At 34.9% G+C, this 19998-nt stretch overlaps 1 protein-coding gene across 2 annotated transcripts in view; it reads left to right on the top strand.

The window, feature by feature from the left end:
- Window positions 1–19998, top strand: part of LOC136039770 (growth factor receptor-bound protein 2) — a 77577-nt gene that overhangs the window by 34549 nt on the left and 23030 nt on the right. For both annotated transcript variants that reach the window (XM_065723634.1, XM_065723633.1), the window contains exon 5: window positions 18572–18737. In XM_065723634.1, the coding sequence (XP_065579706.1) occupies window positions 18572–18737 (166 nt within the window). The remainder of the gene's footprint in view (window positions 1–18571; window positions 18738–19998) is intronic.

Below are 19998 nucleotides of genomic sequence, written 5' to 3'. Positions count from 1 at the left end.
ATGGAGGAAAACCATCCAACTTTGAAGCCAGAAGGACCCTGAATGATGAAGTCCAAGTGCTTGCTAACGAAGATAAAGAACTTTTCTTCTTTACTTCATTCCATACTTTATTTATCTAAACATTTTCCAATTCTAGTTTATTATCGTCACCGCCAGGAGGGAACTATAACAACGCTGAAAGCTGTTCAAGGACTCATTCGAAAGGACGTTGCAATATCTGTCACCTTTTGTAATTAACAAATGATAATATTGTACTATCATGCAATTTTTGACAAAAAACCGCAGCTGATTGACGTCACAGATCGTAGGTTACAACCATAAATGACGCTATATTAAAAGATTAAATCATGATGTTATAAAAGAAACAGTGACGTCATTAACAGTGACGCCATGTAGAAACAAAAAAAGAAGACTTCATTTGTAAGACATTATTCACCACAATGTGATCGAAGAGGCGATTTTATTAATCCAGGATATTTCTAACAGTAAGTTGCTCTATGCTAGCAAAAGCAGCTTATTCTTTTCGCTGTATTTTTTTTTACGTGTTTCATAAAGATCCACATAATATTGCTGAAGATAAACATCTATATTGTTCAGGCTAAGGAGTATGAATTCTTTGAAAGAGGAAGATGATAAGAGCTGAATTTGAGACTATGACTGAGGCTTCTTCAGGGACTCGCTGCTTAGTTGCTTGTGAACAGACAAAACTTATCTCAGAGAAATCAATCATCTCCTTCTTTGTCACACTTGCTACTTCCACGCCTACTGCTAAGCATTAGAAAATTATTAACTTTCTTAGCGCATAATCTGCCTAATATGAAGAAGCCAAAATATTAACCATTCATGCAATACAACCATTCGCTTGAGATCAACACTCGTTACCGTGGAATGAACACAATCTGGGAGAGAGTCACCGTTACCACTACACTACGGTAACTATTTAATAATAAGACATTATTTACCACAATATGACCGATGAGTTGGCTTTTATTAATCAAGGGTGTTTCTAGCTGTAAATTGCTGTTTACTAGCAGAAGCAGTGTAAGATCTTTGCCATTTTTTTTATATACTTCTCAGGTAAGACTCTATAGATGATGAGGGTAAAAATCTATATAAGATTGCTGAAGATAAAGATCTATAACTTAATAATATGAAAAAAACTTCGTTTTCTTAAAGAGTTAAAGAGGCTGCGTCCCAAAGTCGAACCTTAAAACGTACAGGAATTAGAAGAGGCAGTTGGGGGGCTGCCGCCCCCCAAACCCCCAGCTTTTAAAGACTCTTTTGTACAGGTTTTTATTTGTGGGGGGACTTCATTGTTACTAATTACTAGTTTCGGCGCAATGGTTCTCCTGTCCTCTTGTGTTTAACATTTTTCGAAGTTATTCCATTATTCATTCATTTCAATTTTTTGTTAATTAAAAGAGGGCCTTTCCGAAGCCAAGAGCGGGGGGTTCGCAAAAAAACAAAAAACCTGTACAAAAGAGTCTTTAAAAGCTGGGGGTTTGGGGGGCGGCAGCCCCCCAACTGCCTCTTCTAATTCCTGTACGTTTTAAGGTTCGACTTTGGGACGCAGCCTCTTTAACTCTTTAAGAAAACGAAGTTTTTTTTCATATTATTTCTGTACGTTTTTCTACAATCCATGGTGGATGTAATTTAATAATTCCTGTACTCCTCGTACAGGAATTAGGAGAGGACCCCCCCCCCCGCTTTTAAATCATTGTATAAAATAGAAAAAAAAATAGATAGAATGACCGAAATGTTTCTTTTGCTCATAAGAAGCTAATATTCTGTTATCTCTCAAATGATAAGCTGTCCAGGTGTTATAAAAATTTTTTTGATGTTGTGAAAAAAAACCGCCCGTAAGGGACTTGAACCCTTGACCCGAGGATTAAAAGTCCCACGGTATACCGACTGAGCTAATCACTTGCATGTGTGTAAATATAACTTCTCAATAAGTTTTAAAAATTTCAAATTAACATGGGCTCTTATGGACAGAAATGCGTTAATTAAGTAGCTAATGCGTGGTTTCTGGAAAACAGGGAAGGAGTTATCGGATCGAGCTGAAATTTCGCGGATAAGCTCCTGGGCCCTAGGGGACCTTAACTTGTGAATTCATTAACTTGTGAATTTCACAACGTTAAAGGGGGGCTGGGGTTGACGGGTCGAAACTTTCGGCCAGATTTTTCCCATGAAGGAAAAGTTGGAGGGGGATGAAATTTTGCAGGTTTCTTAGTTGGAGCTTGGGCTACGAAATGCATCCCTCCCCATCCCTCTGCGACCACTGGAACCGAAGATCGCTTAACATTGTCGTGTGTCGCCTTTTTATAGAGGCACGAGTGTGCCTCCTTGAAAGGATTTAATTATGGAGCTGAGAAAAAAAAATTTGCAAAGGCAAACAGGAATGAGTGAAATTTTTGATTAAATCCACCGTTAATCTCTTATAGTAATAATATTGAAAACCAAAAATTCAAATTGAGAAAGACGGAGAATAAACGAAGAAACCAGTCGTTACCGGGGAGTGAACTGAACTCACATCCCACGGTTTGGGAGAGAGTCACCGTTACCACTGCACTACGGTAAAACTGTTTAATTATAACACATTATTCACCACAATATGATCGATGAGTTGGCTTTTATTAATCAAGAGTGTTTCTAGCTGTAAATTGCTGTTTACTAGCAGAAGCAGTGTAAGATCTTTGCCATTTTTTTTTTATATGCTTCTCAGGTAAAACTCTATAGATGATGAAGGTAAAAATCTATCACCCCAACACCTAGTTGGTGGGACGCTTCGCGCGTTTTTCTGCTTTATTTTTCAGCTTCACTATGAAATACATATCGCCGAACCTTTGTTTTTTTTAACTAAAATCTGGTAGGCATTGATGACCTTATCCAAGTCAAAATCCCAAACCCAATCATCATCGCTATCATTTTCAGTTTTGATATGTTTTGACTCTCGCTGTCCAGGTGGATCTTCATCTAACTGCGCGGTTTTGCGTTCTTTAGCCTCCTAACCTAACCTAACCTAACTTCATGACGTCAGTCGACACAGAAACATTTTTTTGTAGTTTTTACCTTTTTTAGTTTTTTTCTTCTTTTGTATTAATGCTAAAGCCAAGGTCCAAACCTGGAGCCTCTCGGACCTAGAACCTGAAACAACGCTTTACCAACTCAGCCACTTCGGCTTGAATACATTCGTTTTGAGCAGCTTCCTTGGGTGTTGCCATTGTAGGTTCTTCAGTCATTTTACAATTAGAAATTTCTCTTTCAACGGTCTTCTTACAATTAAAAATTTGTCTTTGAACGATATTCTTAAATACCTGTGTCCTGGTCGTCATTTATATTCCCTGTGTCCCGGTCGCCATTTGTGTCCCGGTATCCCAGTCTGTAATTTCTCTTTGAGTGTCCCGGTCGTTATTTATATTCCCTCTGTCCCGGTCGTCATTTGTGTCCCGGTCTGTAATTTCTCTTCGAGTGTTTTTTCTTTTTAGTATTTTTTAGTTTTTTACATTTTTTCTTTTTTCAGTTTTCTTTTTCTTCTTTATTTTTCAGCTTCACTATGAAATACATATCGCCGAACCTTTGTTTTTTTTAACTAAAATCTGGTAGGCATTGATGACCTTATCCAAGTCAAAATCCCAAACCCAATCATCATCGCTATCATTTTCAGTTTTGATATGTTTTGACTCTCGCTGTCCAGGTGGATCTTCATCTAACTGCGCGGTTTTGCGTTCTTTAGCCTCAAGCCTGTTTCCTTGCTGTTCTTTTGATTCCTCGGCACGCTTTCTTTTCTGACTTTCTCTATCAGCAGCAAGTTTTTTGGCATAGACTCTTTGAGCATCTTCATCGGCTTTTGCCATTGCAAGTTCATCAGTCATTTTAAACTTAAACATTAATAGATTTCTACGTGAACATATATGTCTTAAATATCTTTAATGAGGTCACCGTCATAGCAAAAATGACGACAACTAACTTCATGACGTCTGTCGACACAGAAACATGACGTCACCTGACAGACAGACAACTTATTTTTATATATATAAGATTGCTGAAGATAAAGATCTATAACTTAAAAGGATTTAATTATGGAGCCGAGAAAAAAAAATTGCAAAGGCAAACAGGAATGAGTGAAATTTTTAATTAAATCCACCGTTAATCTCTTATATTAATAATATTGAAAACCAAAATTTAAATTGAGAAAGACGGAGAATAAAAATTTTAAAACTTAGCTAGCAAAGGCCCAGTAAATTTTGTAAATATTGTAGTTATTTTAAGAAATTGACCTGTTTCCGATTGGGTAGCAAACCATAAAGCTTATTGTTATTCTATCTAAATCTATCTTTTAAGTTATTATTGGTTTAATTAGCTTTAATTGTACTAGCCAAGGCTATTTCCAGATTTTATATGAAAAGAAAATCTAGACATAAATACATTGACACACTTTTGTGTATTTCAGATCGGTGGATTATTATTACTTTGACTTGATTGACATATTATTTTGATTTGTCAGTTTGAGTTTTATGTATAACAACTTATTTTTATATATACAGATTAGAAGAATAATTAGAAGGGGAATAGGAATATAATTTACAAGGGGAAGTATAATTAGAAGGAGTGCTTTGCACTTTTAACTCTAAAAGTGATTCTATTTCTTAACATTATAGAGGTCTGTTTTCTCATTTTATCAATAATAGTCTTCGAAGTAATATTTGTTTGGTCAATTAACCTTCTTGGCCTCAATGTTTTTGTTCAAGGAACACAAGAGATACTTTATTCGTTTGTAAATCCAATTGTCCTTGCTTTGTTCCTTATTTGTACAATTTAAATCAAATAGAAGATTATTTTTGGCAATCCCTTGTACTTGTCTAATTAATAGGATGACTTTTGGGAAGAATACTTCTTTGTATTCTTGTAGGATCTATGCTTTAAGAAAGAAGCTTGTTAAACTGTTCCCGAACCAATATTTTTGCTAAAGCCTATACCTTATCACAATTCATTGGCAGGTTTCACCAGAAAACAAAGTCAAGAATTTAAAAAAAAAAATTGAAACGTTTGGCAACGTTTCTCAGTTAAAATGTTACTTGTGGTAAAAACTTTACAAACATCTAAGTAAAGAAGGAATGTCAATTACGTCAATTGGTTGGGGCATTGTAGTTCTAGCCTCAGTAAAAGTAGTGGTTGCAAAATATACCTTGTATTGAGGTCTCTAGTAAAAACTAATGTTAACCAAAAAATGTTAACCCACAGAAAAAACTATCATCTTCTGCCATTGATAAAATTTCGGCATGAATAAGCACGTTCATCCATCGTTTTGCTGTAACTCCTATTTTATAATTAATTATTTCTCGTTTCATTCCAGTGCTTTCCCAAGTTTTTGCATGTCAGCTCGAACAATTGCTCTTCATTAAGGTGAAATCAAAAAGATAAGACTATTTATCATCCCATACCAGTTCGATCAGCTTTTAGCAAACAGTTGGAAATACCAACGCCGGCAAATCTACTTAACGTTGCAAACGAATGTCAATTCTGTCAATTCAGTGTTTCTCCAAAATTCAGCACTGAACATGCATTTCGTGGTTGCAGCATAGCCGCTAGTAAAGAACAAATAGTAACCGGAACTTTCAAAAGGCATTTTGAAAAAAAAAAATTGTCATTTTACGCTGATTCACGAACTGTAATTGCTGGTCATTAATGGTAATCCGGCTAATTTTAATGATAAAAGTTGATTGGGAGAACAAATTTTTAGGAATTACGTAAAAGAACAAGAAACCCCTCGCAAAACGTCAAATCAAAATGTAAAACGGAACCCAGTGCAATCGCCTTAGTCGAAAACCCTCATTAGAGAAAATTAAAGCCCCCCATATTGAACAATAAGAAAAATCACTTTTTCGCATAGGAAGCACTGAGGTGTCCTTTTTAGCAAGAAAATAAAAGCAAAACAACTGAGATTTCATAGAAAGTTTAAAGGTGAGCGCAAAAAATGCAAAGCACTCCTTCTAATTATACTTCCCTGTACATAAAACTCAAACTGACAAATCAAAATAATATGTCAATCAAGTCAAAGTAATAATAATCCACTTATCTGAAATACACAAAAGTGTGTCAATGTATTTATGTCTAGATTTTCCTTTCATATAAAATTTGGAATAGCCTTGGCTAGTACAATTAAAGCTAATTAAACCAATAATAACTTAAAAGATAGATATAGATAGAATAATAATAAGATTTTTGGTTTGCTACCCAATCGGAAACAGGTCAGTTTCTTAAAATAACTTCAATATTTACAAATTTTACTGGGCCTTTGCTAGCCAAGTTTTAAAATTTTTATTCTCTGTCTTTCTCAATTTAAATTTTTGGTTTTCAATATTATTACTATAAGAGATTACCGGTGGATTTAATCAAAAATTTCACTCATTTCTGTTTGCCTTTGCAATTTTTTTTTCTCAGCTCCATAATTAAATCCTTTTAAGTTATAGATCTTTAGCTTCAGCAATCTTATATAGATTCTTACCCATCATCTATAGAGTCTTACCTGAGAAGTATATAAAAAAAAATGGCAAAGATCTTACCCTGCTTCTGCTAGTAAACAGCAATTTACAGCTAGAAACACCCTTGATTAATAAAAGCCAACTCATCGATCATATTGTGCTGAATAATGTCTTATAATTAAACAGTTGCCGTAGTGCAGTGGTAACGGTGACTCTCCCAGACTGTGGGATGTGAGTTCAGTTCACTCCACGGTAACGAGTATTGGTCTTACGTCAAGGGTTATATTGCATGAATGGTTAATATTTTGGCTTCTTCATATTAGGCAGATTTTGCGCTAAGAACGTTAATAATTTTCTCATGTTTAGCAGTAGGCGCGGAAATAGCAAGTGAGGCAAAGAATGAGATGATTGATTTCTCTGAGAGAAGTTTTGTCTGTTCACAAGCAACTAAGCAGCGAGTCCATGAAGAAGCCTCAGCATTAGTCTCAAATTCAGCTCTTATCATCTTCCTCTTTCAAAGAATTCATACTCCTTAGCCTGAACAATATAGATATTTATTTTTAGCAACATTATATGGGTCTTTACGAAACATGTAAAATAAAATATAGCGAAAAGAATAATCTGCTTTTGCTAGCATAGAGCAACTTACTGTTAGAAATATCCTGGATTAATAAAACCGCCTCTTCAATTACATTGTGGTGAATAATGTCTTAAAAATGAAGTCTTCTTTTTTTGTTGCTACATGGCGTCACTGTTAATGGCATCACTGTTTCTTTTATAACATCATGATTTAATCTTTTAATATAGCGTCATTTATGGTTGTAACCTACGATCTTTGACTTCAATCAGCTGCAGTTTTTGTCAAAAATTGCAGGATAGTACAAAATTATCATTTGTTAATTACAAAAGGTGACAGATATTAATAGGAAACTTTCTTTCGATCCAGAAAATATTGCAGAAATTTTAGTTCGAGTTTCCCCTCCCCATTTCTTCCCCTCTTTTCTCTGAAAAAGGGTATTTCTTCTCGGCCAATTTTAAATATGCTAAGCAAATTTGTCTGAACGTGTTGGTGCTAAAAAAAAGTTATGCCAAGGTTTGGCCTTTTTTTCGTAGTTTTACTGCACAATTATATTTTCCTAAAACGCCATCTAATAAATTTCTCCATTCTTGGGTAAAAAAATATAGATGTCAGATAACGTGTTCCCCACAGAGTTTCTTGTTCCAAATTAAAAGAAAAGCAGACGAGTTAAACCCTTCAGAAAAGACAAACGACTTTAGTGAAAAGAGACAGATACTTTTTTTAAGAAATAATATTCCTAAAACAATTTTTAAAACCATTCCTCAGGCCAGTTTCTTAATTGCAGGTAATTTGTACAAGTACATGAATTCACTCAAAATAACTTAAAGCAAACATAATCTCAGTGACATAATGCGATTTACGTGTAAGGTTAGTTTTTCGAAAATGTTAAACGTAATATTTATGTAAAACCTTTCCCAATATTAAGTCACATGGGGAACATTTTCTCTTAATCTGTAAAACTTAATCTGATTTTCTCTTAATCTGTAAAACTTTTCCTTCTATTGAGATCCTCCCCCACAGTGTTTAAACATGACATACAATAAAACTATCATCATGTTTATTATTATTAAATTCACTGGAGGTCCGATTCTTGAAAAATATGTAATATATCAAACAGTTCGTGGTAACGAACTGTAGTAAGGAGCGACCCGGCTCAATAGTAACCAAAACTCTAAAAAACGGAATTTTGATATCAATAGTTACATCAAAAGAATCGCATTTTAATGCTGATTTTGAATATATAAGTTTCATCAAGTTTATTCTTACCCATCAAAAGTTACGAGCCTGAGAAAATTTTCTCTATTTTAGAAAATAGGGGAAAACACCCCCTAAAAGTCATATAATCTTAACGAAAATCACGCCGTCAGATTCAACGTATCAGAGAACCGTACTGTTCAAGTTCAAAGCTCCTATCCTCAGAAATCTGGAATGTTGTTTTTTTTTGCCAGAAGACAAATCACGGACGCGTGTTTATTTGTCTGTTTTTTTGTTGTTTTTTTTTTTCGGGGGTGATCATATTGACCCAGTGGTCCTAGAATTGTGCGAAAGGGCTCATTCGAACGGAAATGAAAAGTTCTAGTGCCCTTTTTAAGTGACAAAAAAAAATTGAGGGCACCTAGGCCCCTTCCTACGCTCCTTTTTTCCCAAAGTCGTCGGATTAAAATTCTGAGATAACCATTTTATTCAGCACTAGCTGTTGGGGTGGCGCGCCCCTTCCTACGCTCCTTTTTTCCCAAAGTCGTTACGTAAGTCGTTACGCGCCATTGTAGTTGTGTCCCTGTGTCCCACCTGTGAATATAGATAGATATATATATATATATATATATATATATATATATGTTTTTAACTACATAAAACTTGCGAATATACAACATTCTTGGCTGTCCCATTGTCTGTGCATATAAATAGATTGTCAGGTTTACCGACTCTTGAACATGCAACATATAATTGTCCATGGGAAAAACAGTCTGTATTCAGATCTATACATCATTATTCTAATGATTGCCCTTGAGCTTTGTTGATGGTGATTGCTAATCGAACATTCCCTCTGTCCCCGTCGTCATTTATATATCCCACTGTGCCCCCCGGCGTCCCCGTTGTAGTTGTGTCCCTGTCTCCCGGTCGTCATTTATATTCCCTGTGTCCCGGTCGTCATTTGTGTCCCGGTATCCCAGTCTGTAATTTCTCTTTGAGTGTCGCGGTCGTCATTTATATTCCCTGTGTCCCGGTCGTCACTTGTGTCCCGACATAGTCCCGACTTGAACACATCTACTCAAGCTATAATCATCGACTGGGCTGTACCTGAATGCCAGGCGATAATTTTCAGGTTGCTCTTGTGATTCCTCGGCACGCTTTCTTTTCTTACTTTCTCTATCAGCCGCAAGCCTGTTTTCTTGCTGTTCTTGTGATTCCTCGGCACGCCTTCTTTTTTTCACTTTCTCTTTTAGCAGCAAGTCTGGTTTCGCGTTGCTCTGGTAGTTCCTCGACACGCCCTCGTTGACGGAAATTGCACATTCCTAATCTGGCATTATCTCTTGAAGCCGCAAGCCTGTTTTCACGTTGCTCTTGTGACTCCTGGGCACGCTTTCTGTTCTTACTTTCTCTATCAGCCGCAAGCCTGTTTTCTTGTTGTTCTTGTGATTCCTCAGCACGCTTTCTTTTCTTACTTTCTCTATCAGCAGCAAGTTTTTGGCATAGACTCTTTGAGCAGCTTCCTCGGCTGTTGCCACTGTAGGTTCTTCATTCATTTTACAATTAAACATTTTTCCGACCACGATCTTCTTAGAATTAAAAATTTGTCTTTGACCGAATGTCTTAAATACCTTTAATGACGTCATCGTCATAACAAACATGACGACAACTAACTTCATGACGACATGACTTCACTCGACAGACATGACACACAGACAACTTATTTATATATATATAGGTAGTCGAAACCTTATAACTATGTCTTTGGGGACGACTTACTCCCGCACAGTCCCCGTTCAAGGGGTTGCAAGTTACAAACTTTGACCAGTGTTTGCATATATTAATGGCTATTGGGAAGTGTACCGATGTTTTCATGGGGATTTTTTGGTTGGGAGGAGGGGTTGAGAAGAGGGGTTTATGTGGGGGAAACTTTCCATAGAGGAATTTGTCATGGGGGAAGAAGATTTCCATGAAGGGGCGCAGCATTTTCTAGCATTATTTAGAAAAAAACAATGAAAAGATAAATATGAAAAACTTTTTTCAACTGAAAATAAGGAGTAGCATTAAAACTTAAAACGAACAGAAAATATTACGCATATAAGGGGTTTGTCTCCTCCTAATACCTCACTCTTTTCGCTAAAGTATTTTTAGTAATTTGAACTATTAATTCTACGGCCTTTGTGATTCAGGGGACAAAATTTAAGCTTTAGTGTAAAGAGCGAGGTATTGACGAGTGGGCGAACCCTCTCATATACGTAATAACAACATACGAATATAGAAGTTTGTTACGCAAGCTAATTCGTAAGTTACATATATCTTTTACTATTGAAAATGTTCGTAAAAAGCTAAAAGTTCAAGTTGCCTTTTTAAGTACCCAAAAAATTGGAGAGCAACTGTTCCTCCTCCCCCCCCTTTTTTCCTCAAAATCATTTCAAAATCTTTTTTCTCAAAATCATCATAATCAAAAAAGTTTTTTTTTAACTGAAAGTAAGGAGCGACATTAAAACTTAAAACGAACAGATATTACCCCGTGTATGAAAGGGGCTGTTCCCTCTTCAACGCCCTGATCTCTACGCTAAAGTTATTACTGCTTTAAAAGTAGAGTTGAGAGAAAGAGTCAAACTTTAGCGCAAAGAGCGAGGCGTTGAAGAGGCAACAGCCCCTTTCCTATACGGCGTAATTTCTATTCGTTTTAAGTTTTAATGTCGTCCCTTATATTCAGTCAAAAAAACTTATTTATTTTAATATTTAATTTCTCGTTTTTTTTTATTTAATTTCTTGTAAACACAGCCGATGTTTTGATTATGAATAAAATGAAAAATAAAATGAAATAAATTGAAAAAAAAAATGAAAATGAAAATAATAAGAAGTTGGGTCTCTTTTCGTAACTCTAAAAGTGATTCTATTTCCAAACATTATATATGCCTTTTTTCTCATTATATCAATAATAGTTGTTGAAATAATATTTGTTTGGTCAATTAACCTTCTTGGCCTCAATCTTTTGTTCAAGGAACACAAGAGATACTTTATTCGTTTGTAAATCCAATTGTCCTTGCTTTGTTACTTATTTATACAATTTAAATCAAATAGAAGATTATTTTTGGGAATCCCTTGTACTTGTCTAATTAATAGGATGACTTTTGGGAAGAATACTTCTTTATCTTCTTGTAGGACCTATGCTTTAAGAAAGAAGCTTGTTAAACTGTTCCCGCACCAATATTTTTGCTAAACTCTATACCTTATCGCAATTCATTGGCAGGTTTCACCAGAAACCAAAGTCAAGAATTAAAAAAAAAGAGAATATTTTCAATGTGAGCTAGAAAAACTTGGGAAATTATATGTCTAGTTGTTTCCCCAACAGGTCGTTCGGCAACTTTTCTCAGTAAAAATGTTACTTAAAAAACTTAACAAACATCTAAATAAAAAAGGAATGCCAATTAGGTCAATTGGTTGGGACATTGTAGTACTAACCTCAGTAAAAGTAGTGGTTGCAAAATGTACTTTGCATTGAGTCTCTAATAAAAACTAATGTTTATGATGAAAATTATTAACCCACAGAAAAAACTATCATCTTCTGCCATTGATAGAATTTCGGCATGAATAAGCACGTTCATCCATCGTTTTGCTGCAACTCCTATTTTAAAATTAATTATTTCTCGTTTCATTCCAGTGCTTTTCCATGTTTTTGTAAGTCAGCTCGAACAATTGCTCTTCATTAAGTAGGAATCAAAAAGATAACACTATTTATCGTCCAATACCAGTTCGATCAGCTTTTAGCAAACAGTTGGAAATACCAACCCCCCTTAAATCTACTTAACGTTTCAAACGAATGTCAATTCAGTTTTTCTCCGAAACTTGGCGCTGAACAAGCCTTTCATGGTTGCAGCATAGCCCCTAGTAAAGAGCAGACCAAGGCCCATAGTAACCGGAAATTTCAAAATGTGTTTTGTCACGAATTGTAATTGTCTGGTAACTAATGGTATTTCGGCTAATCTTTAATGATAAAAGTTTATTGTGAGAACAAATTTATGGGAATTACGCAAATGAACCAGTAACCCCTCTAAAATATCAAATCGAAATTAAAAGCGAACCCAGTACAACCGCCTTAGTCGAAAACCCTTATTAGAGAAAATTAAAGCCCCCCGCGTCGAACAATAAGGAAAATCACTTTTATCCATTGGAAGCATTGAGGTGTCTTATTTTAGTAAGAAAAAAAGAAGAAAAACAACTGACATTTGACAGAATGTTTAAAGGTGAGCACAAAAAGTGCTAAACACTCCTTCCAATTACACTCCCCTGTTCATAAAACTCAAAGTGACAATTCAAGATGATATTTGAATCTAGCTAAAGTAATCTGAAATACACAAAATTGTGTTCCTGCATTAATGTCTCGAATTTATTTCTGTATAAAATCTGGGCATAGCCTTGGCTAATACAATGAAAGTTAATTAAACCGATAATAATTTAAAAGCCTTTTAATAGAGCTAATTTTAGATGGAGTAATAATCAGCTTTTTGGTTTATTACCCCAGTGGTCGGCAAACTTATTAGCCAAGGAGCCAAATATGAGTATTACAATAATTTTTAAAGAATTATTAGCAAAATCTTCTTGTTTAATAAACTTTTTTGCATTAAATAAGTAGTACACTAAATAAAAATAAGCTTCATATTTATCAAATATTTATTAATGCGAAGAATATCCTTGCATCTCCTTTAAAGTTTGAGCCAGTCCTGTTTATTTGTTGTTGCTTTAATTTTTGTTATAATACCAAGTTTTCATCAAAAAGACAACTTCTGAGTTTACTCTTGATAATATTCATGCTTGAAAAAATTGTCCGCATATATGCGCCGAACCGAAAAGGAAAAGAACAGCAAACAAATGATATTTCAGCTAATCGTAAGTCAGGAATACTTTTCCAAGCGGTGAAACTGCTCATGTCTCCTTTCTCCAGTTCATTCAAAGCAGACCTCTTGTATCGTGATATATGATTCCCTTTGTCTCTTCTCCAATTTTTCCATTTCAGCACAAAGACGTTCGAATTTAGAGTGTCATATCTTCTTGTTGTTTTTTTTTAAATCCAGCAACTGTACTTCAAAGTTTCCGATGTCAATTTCAAAAGGAGAAAATTCAACCCGGTTATCATAGCATTAAGAAAATTTTTGGCAAAGGCTAAAATTGCTTTGTTGTTTTCAAATTCCTGAAAGGGAAGCTGAGAAGCGCTTCTCTCATATTTGAAATTATTGTTTAAAATGGTGTTTATCGATAGAGGAATTATTTTTTAGGCAATGCTTCAGCAGGCTCGGAAAATGGAACAATGTCTCCCTTTCAAAATTCTGAGCAAAAATGGACGTTTTTTCGAATGTTATTGCTTCTTCTAACATCGAAAAAAACGAATTTTCTTTCCCTTGTAGTTTACAATTAAGCTGATTTAGATGAGACGTAATATATACCCTGACATAGAAGTTTTGGATTCACTGATCCTCTATTAGTTCTGGATAGTGAACGCCCTTCTCAGGGAGAAATGTGTTAATTTCTGGAAAAGGGACGTGAAACGTTATAAAACGTCCCCTGTTGATAACCAACGCATCTAGTTATGAAGCAGAAGTTCATTGTACTCACTCTCCATTTCAAATAAAATCTTCGAATTTGTGATAATTACGCGATGATTTGGTCCTGTGTCATTTATGCCACAAGACTTGTCAGTTGCTATTGATAAAGGCGAAACCAATTTCAGATCTTCGATATGCTGTGTATTTATACTCGAACAAATTTTAATTGTTCTATCTTTAATGGTTTTGGAAGACAATTGGTAAACTCTTTATTTTTTTTTTTCTAAATATCTGCTTTGACTTAAAATCTTTTAACTTAAACAAAAAATAACAAATGTTCTCGGACCTTGTGACAGCTTAGTGGATACGACTGTCCTGTTAATCTGAAGGCGCTCAGGTTCGATCCCTACTGTCGCAAGGAAATTTGTTGTTTAATATTACATATGTTCTCGGTTTATAGAAGAATTTAATGTAGAAAATATGCCGATTTCTTTCTTACCAAATCTTTTTTTAATGAAAATATTATTGTGCTTTCCATGGATATTTGTGCCAGAGCCGCACTCTGACCACAGACCACAAGAGGCCAAAGACCACACGCAGCTCCAGAGCCAGACTCTGCCGACCTCTGTGCTACCCAATTGGAAACATATCCATTTCTCAAAATGACGTCAATATTTACAAGTTTTCATCGATTATAAAGGCCTTTGCTAGATAAGTTTAAAAATTTGTTCTCTGTCTTTCTCAATTTGAATTTTTGGTTTTCAATATCAGTACTATAAGAGATTACCGGTGGAACTAATCCAAAATTTCACTCATTTCTGTTTATCCTTGTAGAATTTTTTCAAGGTACAAATGTTCAAAATTTACTTTGACTCTAAGCCGAAGCCTTACCCTATTCTCCTCATACCATCCCTACGTTAAAGGTGGCACTTTTTAATACTGTCGGTCCGTGAGCCTGAAGAAGGGTACCTTTATTTAAAATGCATGTTTATGTTTCTTTTTGAGAAACAACGCTATATTCTATTAACTGCAAGTATTTCTACTTTTTACAACATTAAGAAAGTTGCAATTAAAGCCCCGCCTGCAAAGGTGTTTGGGTAAGAAGAAAGCAGATGGCAAAATTATTTTCCTTAATCAGGGTATGTTCCAGAACGTCTTTTGTAGAACTAATTGTCAGTATTTGTGTTTAGCTGTTATTATTTTTGTTCTTAGTTATCAGCTAGTACACAATTAGGAGCAGTTTAAAGTACTAGACGAGTAGAACAGGCTACTAAGCTAGCGTCTTTTATATATCAGAAGTTACTAAGATAATAAAGTTGTTTTTTTTAGATTAAACATATATCAATATGAATTGGATATTGGGAACAGAGCCACTATTCAAACAGATATAAAGTAAATAAAAAGAGTCTTAATTAGTGTTACAGACATAAACGTTGATTTATGCGTTTCTAGAGCAGCCCCCAAGGGCTTCCATGCGTTTAATTTTTCCCCCTCACATTTTTGTATTTAATGGGTGGCTGTAGAAACTTAGGAGAAGGCTCATTCGTTTTACAATTAAAGTTCTAGTTTCCTTTTCAATACTTGATCAAAAATAGTCAGAAGGTTGCTAAGTCTAAGAATCTCCTAAAATTGTTTACTTTGTATGAATTTTTTCTTAGTCTGAATATTAATCTTGTATAGATCCTTTACCTTCATCATCTATAGACCTTTAATTTAGAAGCATCAAAAAAAAAAAAAAAAGCGAAAATCTTACATTGCTTCTGTTAGTACAGAGCAATTTACTATTAGAAATGCCCTGGGTTAATAATATCCGTGAAGAAGCATTAGCCATAGTCTCAAATACAACTCTTATCCTATCTTCATCTCCCTCTGTCAGAGAACTTGTACTCTTTAGCCTGAACAATATAGGTCTTTACCTTTCAGCAATCTTATATAGACCATTACCTTCATCATCTATATACCTTTACCTTAAAAGCATGTAAAAAAGAAAATATGGTGAAAAGTTTACGCTGCTTTTGGTAGTAAAGAGCAATTTACAATTAAAATACCCTGGTAATTTACTATTAGAAATGCCCTGCTAGCGGTGACGATAAAAACAAGAATTGAAAAATATTTAAATAAACAAAGTATGGAAGTTCTTCTTCTTCGTTGGCAAGCACTCAGACTCTATCATTCGGGGTCCTTCTGGCTTCAAAGTTGGATGGTTTTCCTCCATGGTATTGAGTTTTATATTCTTCCAAGGATGAAAGGAAAACTAAAATGATTTTTTTCATAAGGGCAAAACAAGGGAAGCGTAGGGTGCTGCTACCGTTCCCCACAGTTTTCGAGTTTTTTCAAATTTGAAAAAATCAAATTTGCTTTAAATAAGGTTTCGGGTACAAGGGATAACAACGTGGTTTGCTCTTTAATAAAGTCTTGCAAAGAAAAAGCTGAAGGTCTTAAATTGTGTGTGATGTATGTTACTTTTAAGAAAAGAAGCTACATCTTGCATTATACTTACTATTGCTATTGATTAATTATATTGCTTAATTCCTGTATGAATCAATTTGGTTTATTTGTCTTGTTATAAATATTTTTGCTGGCGTAACTCCCAACTCTGAAAAAAGCAAACCAGTATTCCTACAAGTCTTTAGTCTTAAAAATCTTTTAACCGTTTTATTTAACTCTTTAAGAACATTCTTTTCCCAATTGAATGAGCCCTCTCCCAGATTTTTACGATCACCCATTATATATAAAGTTGGCAGGGAAAATTTTTTAAATATATTTATATCTATTTTGGTTTATATGTGGTTTGCAAATTGTTTAGAAACGTTATCAAAAATTTATAGATTCCCAAATTCCCTTGTGCTGAACTACGAAAAAAAGAGAGGGGCTTGAAATGAAATCATAAGTTTCCCCTACTAATCTAATCAAACGTTTAGTTTATTTTTTTTTTTTTTAATTCTTAGAATTGTGTAGGTATGAACTGGATTATCGTAAGCTCACTGACGTTTCGTGGCCATAGAATGGACTGAAATCACCCCCCCCCCCCTCTCTTTGGGAGAGTCCCTGTTATAACCTCACTACGGTAGCAGTCATTTGTAAGACATCATCCATTACAAAAAGATTGAAGAGGTGGCTACTATTAATCCAGGGTATCTCTAGTAGTTAATTGCTCTTTACTAGCAAAAGTAGCATAAGCTTTGTAGGTAAAGATGTATGTAAACTTGATATTCAGGTTAAGGCTATTTTATTTAAAATAAACAATTCTAGGAGTCTTTTAGTCTTAGCAACTTTTCAACTAATTTTGATCAAGTCTTGAAAAGGAAATTAGAACTTTAGATGTCCCATCGAATGAGCCTTCTCCCAAGTTTCTATGGCCATCCATTAAATATAAAGTTGCTAAGGAAAAAAGAAATTAAATACATGGAAGATACAGGGGGCTGCTGTCTTCAAAAACAATTTAAAATAGTTTAATTATAAAGCTGAGAAAAACACCTACAAGGATAAACAGGAAAGAGCGGAATTTTTTATTGATCCGAGCGATAATCCCTTATAGTACTGATATTGAAGGCAAAAATTCAAATTGAGAGGGGCAAAGTACATAATTTTAGAGCTTTTATAACAAATGCCCTTTAGAAAAATGCCCTTATTACTCAATAAACTATAGGGGAACCTATTTCCGTTTGGGTCGCAAACCAAAAATCTCATTATTTTGTCTAAATTTTGCTTTATTATAATGGTTTTAAATTGTCAGCAGTTTAATTAACTCCAATTGTACCAAAAAAGGCTTTACTCAGATTTTATAATGAAAAAAAAAATCTAGACTTCAATACAGGAAGACAATTTTGCGTATTTCAGACATATGGATTATTGTTACTTTAGCTTGATTGACATATAATTTGGACCATCACTTTGAATTTTATGTACAGGGGAGTACAATTGGAAGGAGCGTTTAACACTTTTTGCCTACACTTATAAATATTCTATCAGATCAGATAGATTGCCGGACAACGACTTAAAAAAATAATATTAAAACTGCAGTATATGCTGTTTCATGTGAACCAGACGTTCTTGTTTGTATTACTGTACCTTTGCCTCACCCCACCCCATAAGAAAAACGTTTCCTGAAAACATTTCCTGACCGTTTCTTCCAACTTGACCCTGAGCTATGAGATAAAACAGGATACACTAATCAAGCTATGAATAAAAATAATATTTGTGGAATTGGTCCTGATTTAATTAAATCTTTTGGCGGCAAGCAATATCTACCGTGAGACATATGTGGCTTGCCTTTAGGAAAACACGCATACTCGCTCATGAGGATCGAAACAACTGAACGATGGTTGTAAAGGTCTCCATTGAAAATGCTAGTTTTTCTTTCCCTTGTACTGGCCATAGTCCCGTTTGTTTTTTCACCTTGAGATTTCTCTCTCTCTCTTTGTTTTCATGCATACAATGTTCCATCCTTTATTTGTAGTTTTTCGATTTTTGTATTGTTCATTGTTTTTTTTTGTCTCTTTCTTTTGATGAAGGTTTCCCGATAGGATTTGAAATACTTTGGCTTTATAGTTTTGTGTAGCTCACTATCTTAATTAAAGGTTTTACTTGTTGTTGCATTTTTCAATATTCTCGACAAAGTAATTTAAAAAGTAGACTAAATGCTATTAGTCATAACAGCTCACCATGTATTGCTAGTGTGAAAATCTAAATGTTTGGGGATGGTTTTTGCAAACAACATGTTTTGATCTTGGATACCTCATTACCTAATTTGTTTTATTTTCTAGATGTGGGGATGGTGTACAGCATTTTAAAGTTTTACGAGATGCGACGGGAAAATTTTTCCTCTGGGTAGTGAAGTTTTCAAGTTTAAACGAACTAGTTGACTACCATCGATCCACCTCCGTCTCAAGGTCGCAAGATATCAAACTTAGGGATATGGTTCCAGAAGAAGTAAGTAGCAACTGGTGGATTTTATTAAAGCTTGATATTGGTTTCAAAAAGTATTTTGTAAAAGTATTTTTCAACACAAACTTATACGCAAGTGCTAGTAGCAAACACTTTAAGAAGAAGAGCATGGGTACGAGAAGGCTATGGTAAGGAAATGAGAGGTTTGAAATGCTAAAGCGACTAATTTTTTCAAACCTCTTTCAATGTTGCCGGTAAGGTACAGGGGGTTTTGAATCATATGTTAGGACCCCACCTCAGTATTTGCAGCATTCAATGTATATAGATTAGGCCCGACCAATATAGACTTTTGGGGTCCGATACCGATATATCGGTACCTTACCGATATCGATATAATTTACCGATAAATTCCCCTCCAAAAAAGATATGATCTAAAGTTTTAACCCTGTATTCTCTGCCGATATTCATCTCACATGTTTCTCCCTGGTCTATTACAGACCGAAGAACAGCCTCAATACCTCACCGTGGAATAGCTCACCGATATGCAAAATAGATTTTTTAGAGAAGATTTAGAAAAAAAACAGTTAAACCCAATAAAGTTCTAGTCTGGATAGTGAAACTATTTTAAGCCGGTTTAGTCACAGACACAGATATGTGAAAATCTTATTGTAAAGAGTGCAACATTTTTATTGAAATTGATTTCTCGAAACCCAAATTTCAATAGCGGTAATTTGCATTTTAATCATTAACATATTGATGCGAAAACTTTTTTATTCATTTGCTATTGTATCTTTACTAACAAATCCGTGCTAGGAATACTAGATATAGAGGTGCATCTAGGGTTTCAAGTTTGGAAGGGGGAGTTAAAGAATGTTTCGATGGTTCAAAATCGTCCAATATGCCGACAAATGTGACAGGTAAGCTATATTTCAAAGGTATATATTCCAAGGTGTTGACACGCGGTGGCGACTCCTTTGAACTCTCCCCTCTTCCTCTTAGCTCCGCTCTACCGACTGGATATCTTGGTTTTAACCGATTGAACCTTGGATCTTTTGCCCACGCAAGTGAACATTCATTAATCAAAAATATATGGATTATTGTGTTATTTTTAGTTGTTTTTTTTCTCCTAGAGGATATACGTTCTTGAAGTCAACATACATTTAGAGCAACGGGTCTGTATTGATAAGTATTGACGACAAATTTACTTTGACTTTTTTTGACTCACCTCTGCTGCTCTCTCCACTATGGTCAGACTTAGCTGGGGACTCTGCCCTCAAGGACTGAACAAACAAAATTACCTGAGGAA

Source organism: Artemia franciscana, chromosome 20 (genome assembly GCF_032884065.1).
Source record: "Artemia franciscana chromosome 20, ASM3288406v1, whole genome shotgun sequence".
NCBI lineage: Eukaryota > Metazoa > Arthropoda > Branchiopoda > Anostraca > Artemiidae > Artemia > Artemia franciscana.
This window is presented reverse-complemented; position numbering and strand designations above follow the sequence as displayed.